This window comes from Crocodylus siamensis, chromosome 1 (genome assembly GCF_052110815.1).
Source record: "Crocodylus siamensis isolate JL-2025a chromosome 1, ASM5211081v1, whole genome shotgun sequence".
Classification (NCBI taxonomy): domain Eukaryota; kingdom Metazoa; phylum Chordata; order Crocodylia; family Crocodylidae; genus Crocodylus; species Crocodylus siamensis.
This window is the reverse complement of record NC_143395.1, coordinates 289,467,644-289,481,531: the sequence shown is the minus strand read 5'-3', so window position 1 is coordinate 289,481,531 and position 13,888 is coordinate 289,467,644. Positions and strand designations below refer to the sequence as shown.

The 13,888-nt window shown below is 40.4% G+C and overlaps 1 protein-coding gene across 1 annotated transcript in view; it reads right to left on the bottom strand.

The window, feature by feature from the left end:
• Positions 1-13,888, bottom strand: part of DHRSX (dehydrogenase/reductase X-linked) — a 254,487-nt gene that overhangs the window by 190,305 nt on the left and 50,294 nt on the right. The window contains exon 2 of the mRNA XM_090064262.1: positions 12,123-12,230. Within this exon, the coding sequence (XP_089920388.1) occupies positions 12,123-12,230 (108 nt within the window). The remainder of the gene's footprint in view (positions 1-12,122; positions 12,231-13,888) is intronic.

The window sequence follows — 13,888 nt, the reverse complement described above, 5'->3', positions numbered from 1 at the left end:
AGGGCACAAAGGAGATAACAGAAGAAGAAATGCTGCCATGTGGGCAGCAAAAACACTCCAAGGCTAAGATAAGCTAAAGACAAAAGAAGAACATCTGCAAAAACAGAAGCTGGGTATGGAAAACCTCCAAAGTACTAAAACAAAGGATTCCAATCCCTATAAAAGAACATTTTGAAAATGCCAAGTTGGGGGAGTCACTTTCTCTACTGCCATTTCATCAGAGCACAGCTATTATCTTCAAATCTGCTATCTTCAAATCATCGTTATCTACTCAATAAACCTGAGTTGACCACCCTGGGCCGATACTGAGCAACTACTGCTGGTAACTATATCTGGTGTATGTGTGGATAAAATGGTTGTTTTGTGTATGCCTGTGTGTAATGATGTGTATGATGATTTATATGTCTTTGTATGAATGATGTGCCCAAACCTCTACGTCTAACTTACGTAATCAATAAACACAGCATCTTGCCTTACCCGCCTTTATGAAGTCTCACTTGAGCAATTGGCAATTTGAGTAACATTTTTGATGTAGACTGCAGGCAGGAGTGAATAAGGTTCTATGTTATGGTTATTAACCAGTTGTGTGTTATCTGTATAGTAAGTTTTGTATATGTGTTTATCTATCTGAAGGTGTGCACACTGCCCGCTGGTGGAAGTGCCGGGTATAGTGGTCTTGGATTAGACTGACCATTTAGAAAAATAGAGGAATACCTGACTACTTGGACAAGTTGTTTGATTTGAAAAGCCCACCTGTGGATTGTGGATAATTAGAAGCTCACGTTGTGGGTTATGGACTGCCAGGGTAGTCCAGACCACCTAGAGAGGGGTCCATTGTTTTGGTTTTGAGTTTTGTTTTCGGACTTGGTTATCTTGGAAATTAGACTTTTTGACACATTTTTACGGATTAATATACTGGATTTGAGTATTAACAAATGGTAACTAACTTTAAGCAGCAAGAAAAATACAGGAGATGGAAGTTAAAATTTTCAAAAGAAAGACAGTAAAGAGTGAGGCAGATGTGAAAGATGTCAAATATTGCCTAAATATCTGCAAGATATGAGTCTTTTAAAACAAGTGTTGCAGTGATTTGAACATAGCCCATGGACCAAGCAGGCAGTAAGAGACACCTGTACCACTGCAGCTTAGGTCTGCCACTGGCTCCCCCTGGGTCCTACTGCCCCTGGTTCCTGTCATCTTTGACAGGCAGCCAGGTGCAAATAAATATTAATTTTCTAAATCTTTAGGGTTTCCAGAGGCCAGACAGAATGGCCTGGTAGGCTGAATCTAGCCTGTGGGACGTATTTTGCCTACCCCTGCTCTGCGGAAAAAGCCTAAGTCCTTCAAACACTACCCCAGGATCCCTTTTACCATCACAATTCCCAATATGAGGTATCTTAGGGGGGAGGGGGTGTCCTGTGTCACCCTATCCCAGAAGTTAGCATCCTCTTTCTTTCTCAACTCCATTCCGAATAGCAGTTTACCCCTCAATGCCATTGTAAGTTTAGTGTTGGAGCGATGTTGCATCTGTGAGGGCCCAGGAAATTTTCAAGAGGCAAGGTATTTTAGGGGGAATACCTTTTACAGGACCAAATATAAGAGTAGGAGATGTTTTTGACAAACCTTCAAGCACAAGGCACTCTTTGTCAGGTTTGTAAGGCTACCTGGTTGTGCTATTCCTTCCCAAGCATGTCAAGTTAATTTTGGGAAATAGAAGGGGCTTGGCAGACCATTTTAAGGCACACAGGGTAGTAGAAGAGTCCTAGCCCATCATTTACATTTCACAGGCAAGTGACAGGAGGCCTTCAACATGACCCCAGGTAACCATGCTACAGGAACAGTGTTTCATAAACTCTAATGTACAACTGTGTTATGGACTATAGTTTGATATTACAGTAATAGACTCTGCATGTGGATAATCTCTTTTAAAAGTTGCACAATATAATTATTAGCTAACTTACCTTGCTGCTACAGAAAATGAAAGGTTTTAATTAGATGTTTTAATTAATGCACCTCTTAAGGGCAGCATCAGTAGGATTATCATCTTTATTGGCAATGAACTGAAGTAAACAGAGGAGTGGAGTGGAGACCTTATAGGTACTGTTTCTCCAGGGATCCAAAACATCAAGTTTGCATTTTAGGGATTATAGTGCCATGTGAGCGTATATATGATAGTCTACAGCAGGTAACATATGCCCAACAGATAATCCCTGCTCTAAAAGAGCTGTTAACCTAACACTAAGCAAGTTCTGGAAGACTTCCACATGGGCTAGCATGAAAGGACACGGAGGATGCTTGATGGTGTTTTGTGGGAGGCCCTTCTGTTTGCAGAAGAAGCCAGGAAAAATACCTGCAAGGTCAGGAGTAAGTAACGTTGACAAATGAACAGGCACGAGAGAAATCTGAGCACAGCAGAGTAATAAGGGTGGGAGTGTAAGAAGAGTTTAGGGACAAGATATCAGCAGGGGTGGAGTTGTGTTCAACTTTGAAAGTGCAGATGAGAAGTTTTAACTTGACAGAAAAAATGAATCCTTCACAAAAGCTCTTTCAAAGAGTCTGGAGGGAAATTATATGGAGAATCTGATAAAAAATGAGATTGATAAAATGCCTGGAAACAGAGGAGAATGATTTGTTTAACATTTTATTAAGGAACAGATTGATAACCAACTGCTGAATGAAATCTGATCTGTCTTGTAGCACAATTATCTACCTGAACAAAAAGTACTCTGAGAAAACAACACTAGTGGTTTCACATCTAGAGGTCTTTCTCCTAGTTCAGATTCATCACCTATATTTCATACCGAGATTAAAAAAACAGAAAATTAAAAAAACAACAGAAAATAATATCAGTGGCATGAGGCAAAGATCTGAGCTCTGAGTGCTCCCTTGAAAGGTATAGCTAAGACTGGGGAAGAAAAAGGAAATCATTTACTAGAGAAAAAGAAACATATTTCTCTAGCTCTGGGTGCTTCAGCTGCCTGAGAGTTTAGATGAAAGACCACCACTCAAACTGCTGCACTAAGATCCAAAACACATTTTCCAGTTGCTTCTCCTACTTCTACAGTGATAACATGGAATTTGATCTGTTCTGTATAAATTTTATGTTAACTAATACAAACTCCAATTTCATTAGAAAAATTTTACGTGCAGGAAAATACAATCTATCCTGTCTTCAGGCTTCTCATTTCAAGCCATCTCCAAGCTGTCTCTAAATTTCAGCATGATCTAAAATGCAAGATAACCTACAAGAAGAGTGGTTTGAAACTGTGAATTTCCAATAGAATAAATGACCCAGTGTCCAGAGCTATACTACTATGGCATCAGAGTTTGAATAGTTAAAGTAGTGGAATGGAAACATTTCTACATGCTTATAAATTTGAAACTTGAGTTGGAATGAATATTACAATAATAATACAATCTACAATAGATACTAACTGCTCTATTATAAAACAACTTCTACCATAACTGATTCTAGTCATTCAGAGCTTTGTAATAATATATCCAGCATTTACAAGCATTGATGGAAAAATGTGTAGATATCAGACACACGGAGAGAGAGAGGAAGCTGTGCCTTTGCCTCATTAAACTAGATTGTGCAGTTTAAAATTGATACTACTTGTATCAACTGCTTTATCACAGTGTTGTCTCTAGGACACAATTCTTTGTTCTTGGTAAAATTGACTTTTGACAGTGGATTATCTCATTCAGTCTATTCACCCAAACATATATACTTTCCAGTAGCATCAAGAATGTCTAAGGGCTTCCTACCAAAGTTAGATGCATGTATTGAGGTCCATAAAAAAAAAATTAAATTTTTATTCTATTCTTCCTTCCCTATGGGCTCTGTAGCTATTTTTATATGTAATAACATGCTTGGAAGGGGGAAAGCTCTTTTCGTTTCCCTTTATTTCTTTGTTGCTCTTCATTAGGCTAGGAATGCATTTTGTCCATTTTTCTTTATTTGTTCATTTATCCTTCTGTTTATGGTGGAAGAATTCTATCAAAACACAGGCTATTTTGACATGTCCAGTAATATAATTAGACTCTTGATTACTTTAATTTCTCCAGGAAAATTGTTCCACAAGAAAGCAAGCTTAGGTACCTTGCTACACTTCATTCCAAACTTTAAGTAGCATTGTTCCCCCTAAGAAATATCTGTTCTTGGCCAGGTGCAGAGTCATAACATTCTTTAACTGGAGGCAAAAACAATTGGCTTCATGAAGGAAGATGGCTCACTATGTACATAAAAGCAGCTGCAAACATGCCACTTCATTATTTCATATGGCAAAAGATGAAGCAGCTTGCCTGTAAATTCCTCCAAGTGTGCTGGCCTACAACTAGTCTGTGTAGATTGGATAAGCTTTTGAATTATGCAAGCACAAACCAATCAAGTTATTCATTTGATTTCTACAATTCAAAATTCTGTAATAATTTACCCATATATTCACTTTCATCTAGTTTTCTCAGAATGCTTTAGAAATATTAATGAACTAAGCCTCCCATGCTGCTGAAAAATGAGTGAACATTATTATACACTGAGGCACAGTGAAGGGTAGGTACAGATATTACACATAATCCAGATTAAGTGATCAGAAATCAAACCAAACCCATAACTGTACAGAATTTGGGGTACGTAGACCAGACTAAAAATGGCAGAACCTGGTCTAAGATAGTTCTGGATTGATGTGCATTCAAACTGATTTGAATGAGGTTAATCCAGTATATTGAATTTCTGCACTATATCCCCCATTGAATCATGTTAGGTCACTATCCACCAGCAACCCAGGCACCGCTGAAGCTCCTCACAAGCCCTCTCTCACAGGGAGGTGCACTACCACTCAGCCTGTGCTCATCTGCTCCAGGAAAGTGCCCAGCAAGCCCCACCCCCAAGCTCTCCCAGAGAGGAACCAGGAAAACCTGTGTCCCCCAGCTCCACCTCCTGTCTAAGGCCAGCTGACAGCTACAGCTGGGTAATGGGGCAGGGGCACCTCTGCTGCATGAACCTGGTAGCCAATCACAGGTAGCCCAGCCACTGGCTGTGCTCAGCAGTCTCCAGCAGCCCAAGGAGCCCGCTGGGAAGCATGCAGAAATGTCTCTAACTTTCAGGCCTTGGCTATTACAGGCAGCTTCCAACAGGTGAACATTTGTTCTGTTTGCTCCTGAACTAACCTAGACCACTTACAAAAACCCATGTAAGTTAGATCAATTCCACCTTCGGCTTTTTTAATATTTGTACTTAGTCAAAGTTACTTGCCCAATATCCCTAAGCAAGATCTCCAACAAAACCAAGAACAGAACCCCAAGCTTCCAACCTTTACTCCCCTCTTATTTATGAAAATTGGAGATTTCTTTTTATTCAGAGAAAACTAGGATCCCAGTTTATGATGTACCACATCTGCATTTAAGATTTCCACTTAAAAGATTTTGCATATGCACTGTAGTATATCATCAGATGTTCACCACTATCTTATTTTGCAAGCACTTTTTTAAAAGTGCTCAAGTAACATTGTAATTATTATGGTCTATATACAGGAAGCATCCATAGGAAGTTACTATTCATCAGGAACATTTGGAACAATCATTTGCGCTATATATAGAATGAAGGAAATAAACAAGGTACAGTATATAATTTAAAAACAATACAAAGAATGTTTTTGAGGCATCCATTGTACACGTACACAGAAATTCCAGGAGAAATAGTACTGTCATTCTGAGTTACCCCACAATGACAGAAGAATATGGTTTTACCTGTAGACAAAGAATTGTCTTCAAGAGAAGCCAAAGGCAGAAAAAATACAGAAAAACGGTAAATGATTTGAAAGACTGCGTGTGTACAAAAGAAGAGGGGGCTTATAATGGAACTTTTTGTAGCCTTCACTATAGTGCAACTGGCATAGGAAAATATTAGAAGTGAGAGGTAATTTCAAGGCAAATCTGGACTGAATTTTTCAATCCTCATAATAAAAATAGAAATCTCTTGTCCACCTTGAAAACTTGATAATATTCATGTGCTGCTTGTATAACTCTGTAGTCAATCCTAGGAAAATATGCCTAAAAGTCAAGAAAAAGGCTTTCCTGAACAAATTAGAGCTCAAATATCTCCCATCTAGCTAAAGAGATGGAGACTATTAAGTACATACACACTTACATAGCATATATATTTTCTGTAACTGAAATGAAATAAAACTGCCTTCAAAAATAAAAACCTGCACTTTTCAGATAAGGTCCAATTATCCATTTAAAGTCACCTTTTAAAGTCACCTTTGTGCTGCTAACATTCTGTACTACACTGGACTGACTTTGAGCATGAAAAGTTCAACTTAAAAACTTGAAGTAAATCAGAACGGAAAGGCATGCTGTCTTGGTTGCTGAACCTAAAGCAATTTAAAAATGCTGGGCTTGTCAGTGGAAGGTAAGTTGAAGTTACAAATGTGTCATTTAAGTGTGTGTGCGTGTGTGTACAGATATGTATGTACAAATGCATATACATTCATGAAATTGACATCCTTTCAAATTTACAGAACACTGAGATATTATGGGCTTGATCCTCCACTGTCTTGCACTTTGTTTTCACATCTGTACACTGTGTGCACTGTGTGTAAAATGCTGCCAGGTCACATGGCTGAATCTAAGTTACTGACATCTGCCAAGGACTTTGACAATCTCCATTAAAACATACTATGCAAAGTACAGCAGACAAGGTTCTTTGTCTGCCTATGTCCTTAGACCAATATGGCTACAACCTACACACCTATCCAAAGTACTATTTTTTATAACAAATATTATCTCATATCATAACTTATTTCTCAAAGTATAATACAAAATATAATCTCTAGGCTTGAGTACTCAATTCCATGAATAATCCTACCAACTTCCATGGGATAAAAGATACTACAAACTGTGGCTAATGTTATCACAATCTGACCCAAAGTCCTCATGAGATTGACAAAACAAATCAATTCTGTAACACTTAGTTGATCTTTTTAAAGTTAGGAATTTTAAAATTCCAGCAGGTAATATTTGCCATGTGCCTTCCTGTTCATTCAATAGGTAGATAAGCTAGAAAGATGGAGGTACATCAATTCCAAACCACTTAGGTTTAAAACCTCAGTTTTAAAATTAATTAAACCATTTTTCTTCAGTTGGCTACTGTCAGAAAGCTTACCGAGATGCAACAATTAAACACAGTTTGAACATGGTTTCACTATACTGGTAAATCTAGAGTATATACAATTGCCTAACAAGTCCAATTTGAGTTTTACTTAATGTATTATTAGCCAAGATATAATTTACATCAAGCAAATCCTATCATTTAGAATCTTTCAACCCTAACTTTGTCTCATAAATTTTTAATGCCCAGTTGCAGCCTTGTTTGTTAGAAAACAATTTTCTTTTGCAAGTATTATTCATTTCAAGAAGAGATAATATTTAGAATAGGAGTGCATTCCATGAAGAGAATGTTTAGAATAGGAGCGAGTACTTACAAGGTTCATATATAAAAAGAGAGAGAAAAAAAAAGTGCCTTGAAGTAAGCCAGGCTTACAAAAAAGTTGTTTTGCATCTCCTTTCTAGCAGCAGGACCATATGGATAAATTTTATAAGCCCTTACAGGTTTTAAGTAGACAAAACTGGCTTTAGCTTCAGATCTGTCAGTTCAGTCCCTGTTCCTGACAATTCACCCAGGACTGCCATATTAGATTCAAATTTGAAATGCGGTAGAGAGTTAGGCCCTGAGACTAATTTCTTCCAACAAGTCATTGGGATTTTTGCAATTTCTCTCTTACTAAGAGCCATAAGATATAAGATTTCTGTTCTAGACAGCAAGAACTGTATGTACGGAAAAATATCCTACATCAACAATGGGAAAGTGTCAGAATCTTTTCTGTAGTCACAGATTTGTTGTGGATAAAGTCTAATCACTGGGCATGAGCTTTAATAATCATTAGCCTATTTTAATGTGCACTGAAGTGTCACAAAAAATGTGCTTTTTAGTTAATGTGATTAAAATAGGCTAATGTGTATTTTTCTAGTACCTAACAATGGAGATACTAGATTTAATGCACATTACCTAAAGTGCATTAATGAACATGTAGAAACACCCATTAAGGCCAAGTAGAGAGGTTCAAAAAGCCCGAGGCAGAAGTGATCTGATTTTTGTGCTTTATTTTAAGTGCCCCAACATTAGGTCGGGAAGGAACAGAACAGACATTGGCCTTTGGGAGAGGAAGGCACAGAGTGCCTGCACTGGTCAGGCCAGGAGGGTGGGGGCACTGCTGGAAAATACCAAGCCAAGCTCAGCCAGCAGGCCAGATTGGCTGCTGGGCAGGGGTGAGTGCTTCTGTCAGCCATAAGAATCTATCAGCTGCAGCTACGGTGGGGGTGGTAAGGGGCAAAATCCTGGCATCCAAGTCCCTATGCCTGCACCCCCACATGACAGAACAGCAAGAGGAGGGGGGGGGGGCTACTCCCCTGCAACTGGAACAGGGGGGAGTGCCCCCCCCCCACCGCCATGCAGGGAGCCAATGCAGAGACACGGATGTCATAGTTTAACACATGCAGAGCTACAGAAGCTCTCTTCTCCACCTCCTCCCCATGTATAACAACCAGCTCGGAGCAGCCAAGTACACCCAAATTCCTGGGTGCCACCCTATGAGGAGGAGGTTAGCATGGGGGGGCTTAAAGTATCCTGGGAAGCCAGAGGGCAAAAAACTAAGGCGATTTGCTATAGGATCTGAGACAGAAGTTTGATAGACCAGTTTAACCTAAACTGATTAAATCTGATACTACATCTATCCAGGTCTACTTTAAACAAAATTCCACCATTTTGAAACCGGTCTTTGTACACTGAACTGTTGTACTGTTACAGGCTTAGACTGCTTTCCAATCACATATACTGGTGTATATATAATTTCTGTCCCTAGCCTAAGTGCTCTACTGTCAATGGTCTGATGAGAAATCCTGGTCTTAGTTAAGATCATGACAAAAAAAAAATCTCAGTACCTTCACTGGGGCCAAGACTTCCTATGGCTCCATTCTCAGTGTCCACAAAATTAAAGTACTCACTTAGGACAGGGACAGAAGTTAGACATAAACCAGTTTAAGTCATCAGAAACTGGCTTCAACCTATAACAAAACAGAAGTTCAGTACACATAAACCAGTTTCAAATGGGCTGAAACTGGTTTAAGATAAACCTGGCTGAATGTAGTATCAGACTTAACTGATTTGGGTCAAATTAGTTTATGAAACCTCTGTCCCAGACACCTTCCTGGTTTAAGTTAATTCAAAGTCCCCCAGTATCTCAGCATGCTTTACAGCTCTGGGTTTTGCTGTGCTACCTGCTCCAGCAAAGAAGGGTTGGAGGGTGGGGGGAGAGAAGACAGCTCCCCAAGTACAGAGCTGCCCTGCTGCTAAATTTACTGAAAATTACTCCTGGCTGTGATTGTGGACTATAAATTCCAGAGGTACCTCAAAGGAGGAAGAGGAGTGATAAGTAGCCATGCAGAGTCCTGCTACTGTGATGCTAGACTGGAAATCCCAGAGACTTTGGGGGCAGCAGGAAAAGGAATTACTAAAGAGCTGTGCTCTAGTGCCCCCTGACTTCTGGCCTGAGCCACTGCAGGCATGTGCCTGCATTTCCTGAATCAATGGTAAATGTGTCTAGACGTTTCTCAGTTTAATTTTTGCAGCTGAAACTAACCTACAAAAACTGAACTGATTCAGCCTCAGGCTTTTTGACTGTCTATACTTAGCCTTAATGAAAAGGTAGACTTGCCATTTTAATTAAACATTGTAAAGAACATAGGCAAGAAATTGGTACAGGAGTGTTGTTTAGATCTCCTGGTTATGAGAAACAAGAGAAGAGAAAATGGCAAAATGCATACACTACTTCCTCCCTTCTGCAGAGGCCGCAAGGGGTCATAATGAATGCTCAGAAACACCTTGTGGTTTTAAATATCCAGGTTTGTCTTCTGAGCTGACAGCTCTGTTTGCTTTGAGGTTTGTTTTCTCCTCTTTTTTGTTTATGGTTCTTATATTGTTTCCAACATATAAGCCCCAGTCATTAACAGCCAATAGCTTTCTTTGAACCAGCCACACACATTTCTGGCAGAAGCCAAATGGCAACTTGTATATCAATCTGGGGCTGCCTACACACATTCAGGAAGGGTAGGGGGAGATTAGATCATGCTAAAAATGGCCACCTGATCTAACTTACTTTGCCCAGGTGCACAACTTATACTTAGGTCAATCTAAGTGCTAACTGTACAGAAGTTCAAGAAGGTTAGATTGGTCTAAAGATCAAAAAGTTAACCTTCTCAAGAAGGTTAGATTGGTCACCCTACCTCCAGACAAACAATTCTTCCCATGGTCCCGTCTCCCCATCTAGCCCATCAAACTCCTATCCTGCAAGTTACACCTGGTGCCAGTTTTATCAGCATTCACTGATGCCAGGAGCTGAGAAAGTAAGTTGGGGGGGGGGGGGGAGTGAAATGGGGGGAGGGTTGTTTGTGGGTGGGGAGGGCTAAAAATAGTCCCTGGTCTCAGGGATTGGGGGAGAGAGCCTCCCCATCCCCCCAAGCTCTCCTGCAGACCCTGCCAGCCTCCGGATCCCAGCAAACCCTCCAACCTCAGCAATACTGCTGCACACCCTACCTGCCCTCCGGTTCCCTCCCCCCCCGCCCCCCAATTCCTCCCATGGTCTCTGATAGCCCCCCAGTCCCCCTGATCCCTTTCATGGGCCCCACTTCCCCTGAACCCTTCCATGGACCATGCCTACCCCCTGAACACCCCCAGGGCCTCCAGAGCCTGCTTGTCATCTTGAGCACCCCAGCCCCCTTCCCCCCTGCTAACTCCTCTGCCATCCCAATTTACCTTAGATTGGGTAGCTATTATTAACTCAATCTAACCTCCCCAAATATCTGTATGCAGCCTTGATGTCACCCAGGGACAGAGCCCCTCATCCCCCCTGTAAATATGTTGCTTATCAGTAGGGCCCTACCAAATTCGCAACAGAAGTGGGATGCACTGGAGTTCTTTTAATCTTGAAAGTTCCAGTAGATGCTGCTCCACCACAGATTCATAGATTGTAAGGCTAGAAGGGACCTCAGAAGATTGAGTCCAGCCCCCTACACCAGGCAGGAAAAACAACTGGGTCCTCTTGACGATTTCTAGGGTAGGCAATTGCACAACCTCTGGAGGGAGCTTATTCTACAGTCTGGGCACCCTAACTGTGAAGAATTTTCCTAATGTTGGTCTAAAATGGTCTTCTAGGAGTTTGTGGCCATTACTCCTGGTTTTCCCCAAGGATGCTCTGGTGAACCATTGTTCACTGAGCCCTTAATTTACTCCCCTAATGAACTGGTAAGCTGCTACCAAAAAAAACCTCCCTCTCAGCCTTCTCTGAAAAGGCTGAAGAGTCCCAGGTCGGTGGAAGGGCCCCATTTGTGGCTCAGTTCTGATAGGCAGGGAAGCAAAAGGCACCAATCAGTGGTAGGGAACATGTAGGGGAACCTGCAAGATTAAAATGAGCCACAGCAGAGCCCACTTCCACCATGAATTCAGTAGGGCCCTACTCATCAGAGACTATCACCAAACATCACAGGGACTCTTAGAATGGCCAGGCCTGACTGCTCAGAGTAACTGCTGATTCTATCAATTGAGTAAGCTTCTTCCCTCTAGTGGAAATCCAGTCAAGTACATTCTCAGTGCTTAGGCCAGGGTTCAGCTCTAGTAATTTATTCCACTGAAAACAACAAGTACTCCCTCCAATCTCTACATTAAATTCTGTAAATTGATTTTTTTAAACAAGTCTTAAAAGTTTCCCTGTTAAGTCAGAGGAGACAACATTAACATGTTTTAGTTTCCTCTCTATCCAAAGCAAAACAAAATTTTTCCCTGGGCAATTTTTTCTATGAGAAGATTCCAGGAACATTTCTTAAAATGACTGCAATATAAACTGTAAGACAAATATTTAGAGGAACTAAGCATTAGCAGCTCCCTTTAAAAAGGTTTGCAGGATTTTGTTTGCAAGTAGTCAATTACTGCTGAATATATATTTCTTTAACATTAAGATTTAGTTTCTGAAATATAGTGTATATTTATATTAACAAAATAATGACAGTACCTATTATAACATGCATATCAAGTCTTGCCAAATGCTTCGCAGTATGATAACCAATTCCTCCAGAACCTCCAGTCACTATAGCAACTTTTCCATGTTGTGAAGGGAAAACTATGTGAAGAGAAAGAAATAATTATGGTTAATGCACAGTAGCAATATGGTTAAGGATTTAAGGTACATTTTTATAGAAATTCATTTAATGGACCACTCAGCTTTGGCCAACAAGCAAGATCAAAGCAGTCTGGCACACAATAAAAAATGAAGCCCTTACCTGTTACCATTATTAACTATACTAGGATTTTCCAATATTAATATTTCACAAAAGATTGAAATTGATGACATGCAAATGATAAATCTCCAACTGTAAAATTTATGATAGCATTTTGTTACCCAACAATAATCTGTCCTTAAAAAAAATCACCTCAGCAATGTCTATTGTCTAAAAGACAGCATGGCACCTGTTAGAATTCAATTTATGGGCTGTTTATTTCATCAAACCTGCATGCCAGGAAAAGCTTTAAAGATAAGAATTTTTCAATTAGCAGCATGCTATCCTGCAGACTCTTTGGATGACAAGGGGAAACACTCTGGTTTTGCTTCATTAATCACAGAGGGAAAATAACTTGAGGAGAAAAACAGCAAATGCAAATATCCTGAGTCAAGTCAAGTTCCCAACACCTCTTCTCCATTTTCCATTGAGTACAGAAGAAATATATAACCTCCCAGAAAAAAATGAAATTATTTTCATTGCAGATTTTCTTCATATGAAAAAGATTATGCAACTGCTTGCTCACATGAGTAATCAAAGGAACTCATATATGTGGGTGAAGATTACACAACCTAGCCTTGTATGAAATGTCTCACTCTACCAATAAAGAAGGAGAGAATTTAGCCAAATAAGGAGGAGAGTTAAAGTCATTACTTGTTCAGATAATCTGTTTTGGGCAGATATAAATTACAGAAAGTTTAAAATAAAATCAGAGTGTGATTTAGGGCATGGGCCAGAAACTTTTCATGCCATGGGTTGGAACAACATGGCTCAACTCTGATACAAGCTGGGTGGTTTTGAATATGCATCATCAGTGGGAGGTTTGCCTGCACCTGTGTCAGGGTCAGATAGGTGAGATCTAAATGGGTGCTCCTTAGCTGAGGCGCAAGCACAGCTTCTAGTCTTAAGTCCACAGTGCACTGGGCCCAGGAACTGGGAGCACCACCACCTCTGCCCTTCCTTTCCTAGCTACAGCATGGACACAGCTGAAAGCTGCCCAATCCCAGCTCAGTTTCCCACTAGCTAGAAGCTGTACATGTTCTGCAGTCATGGGGGAGTGGTGAAGAGAAGTAGCTGTGATGCAGGCACAACTTCCAGCTACCCAGTCCTAACACAGGTGCAGGCAGAGGCAAAGCCCTCCAGTTCTGCAGGCCATATGTAGGGGCTCCACAGGCAACTTCTGGTCCCTGGCCATATGTTGCCAACTCCTGATCTAGAGTGTGGGGAAGTTTCCATGTGATCCCACTGTGGTTTTCATAATGTCAGTGCTAGATACTGTACAGGTTAAACTGTTGAATATTTCAACCTATAGGAATACAATGTCTCTAGGCAATGAGGTAGATACCACCATCTAACTGAATCTCCAGAAAGGTGCAAGTCTTGATTTGTCTAATTTTTATGTTGCAAAAAAAATAAATCCCCTAAAGTCTAGTAATAATCCCATATAATAATCATCCCATGTAATAAATCATAGAGGTGTAAGGCCGGAAGGGACCTCAAG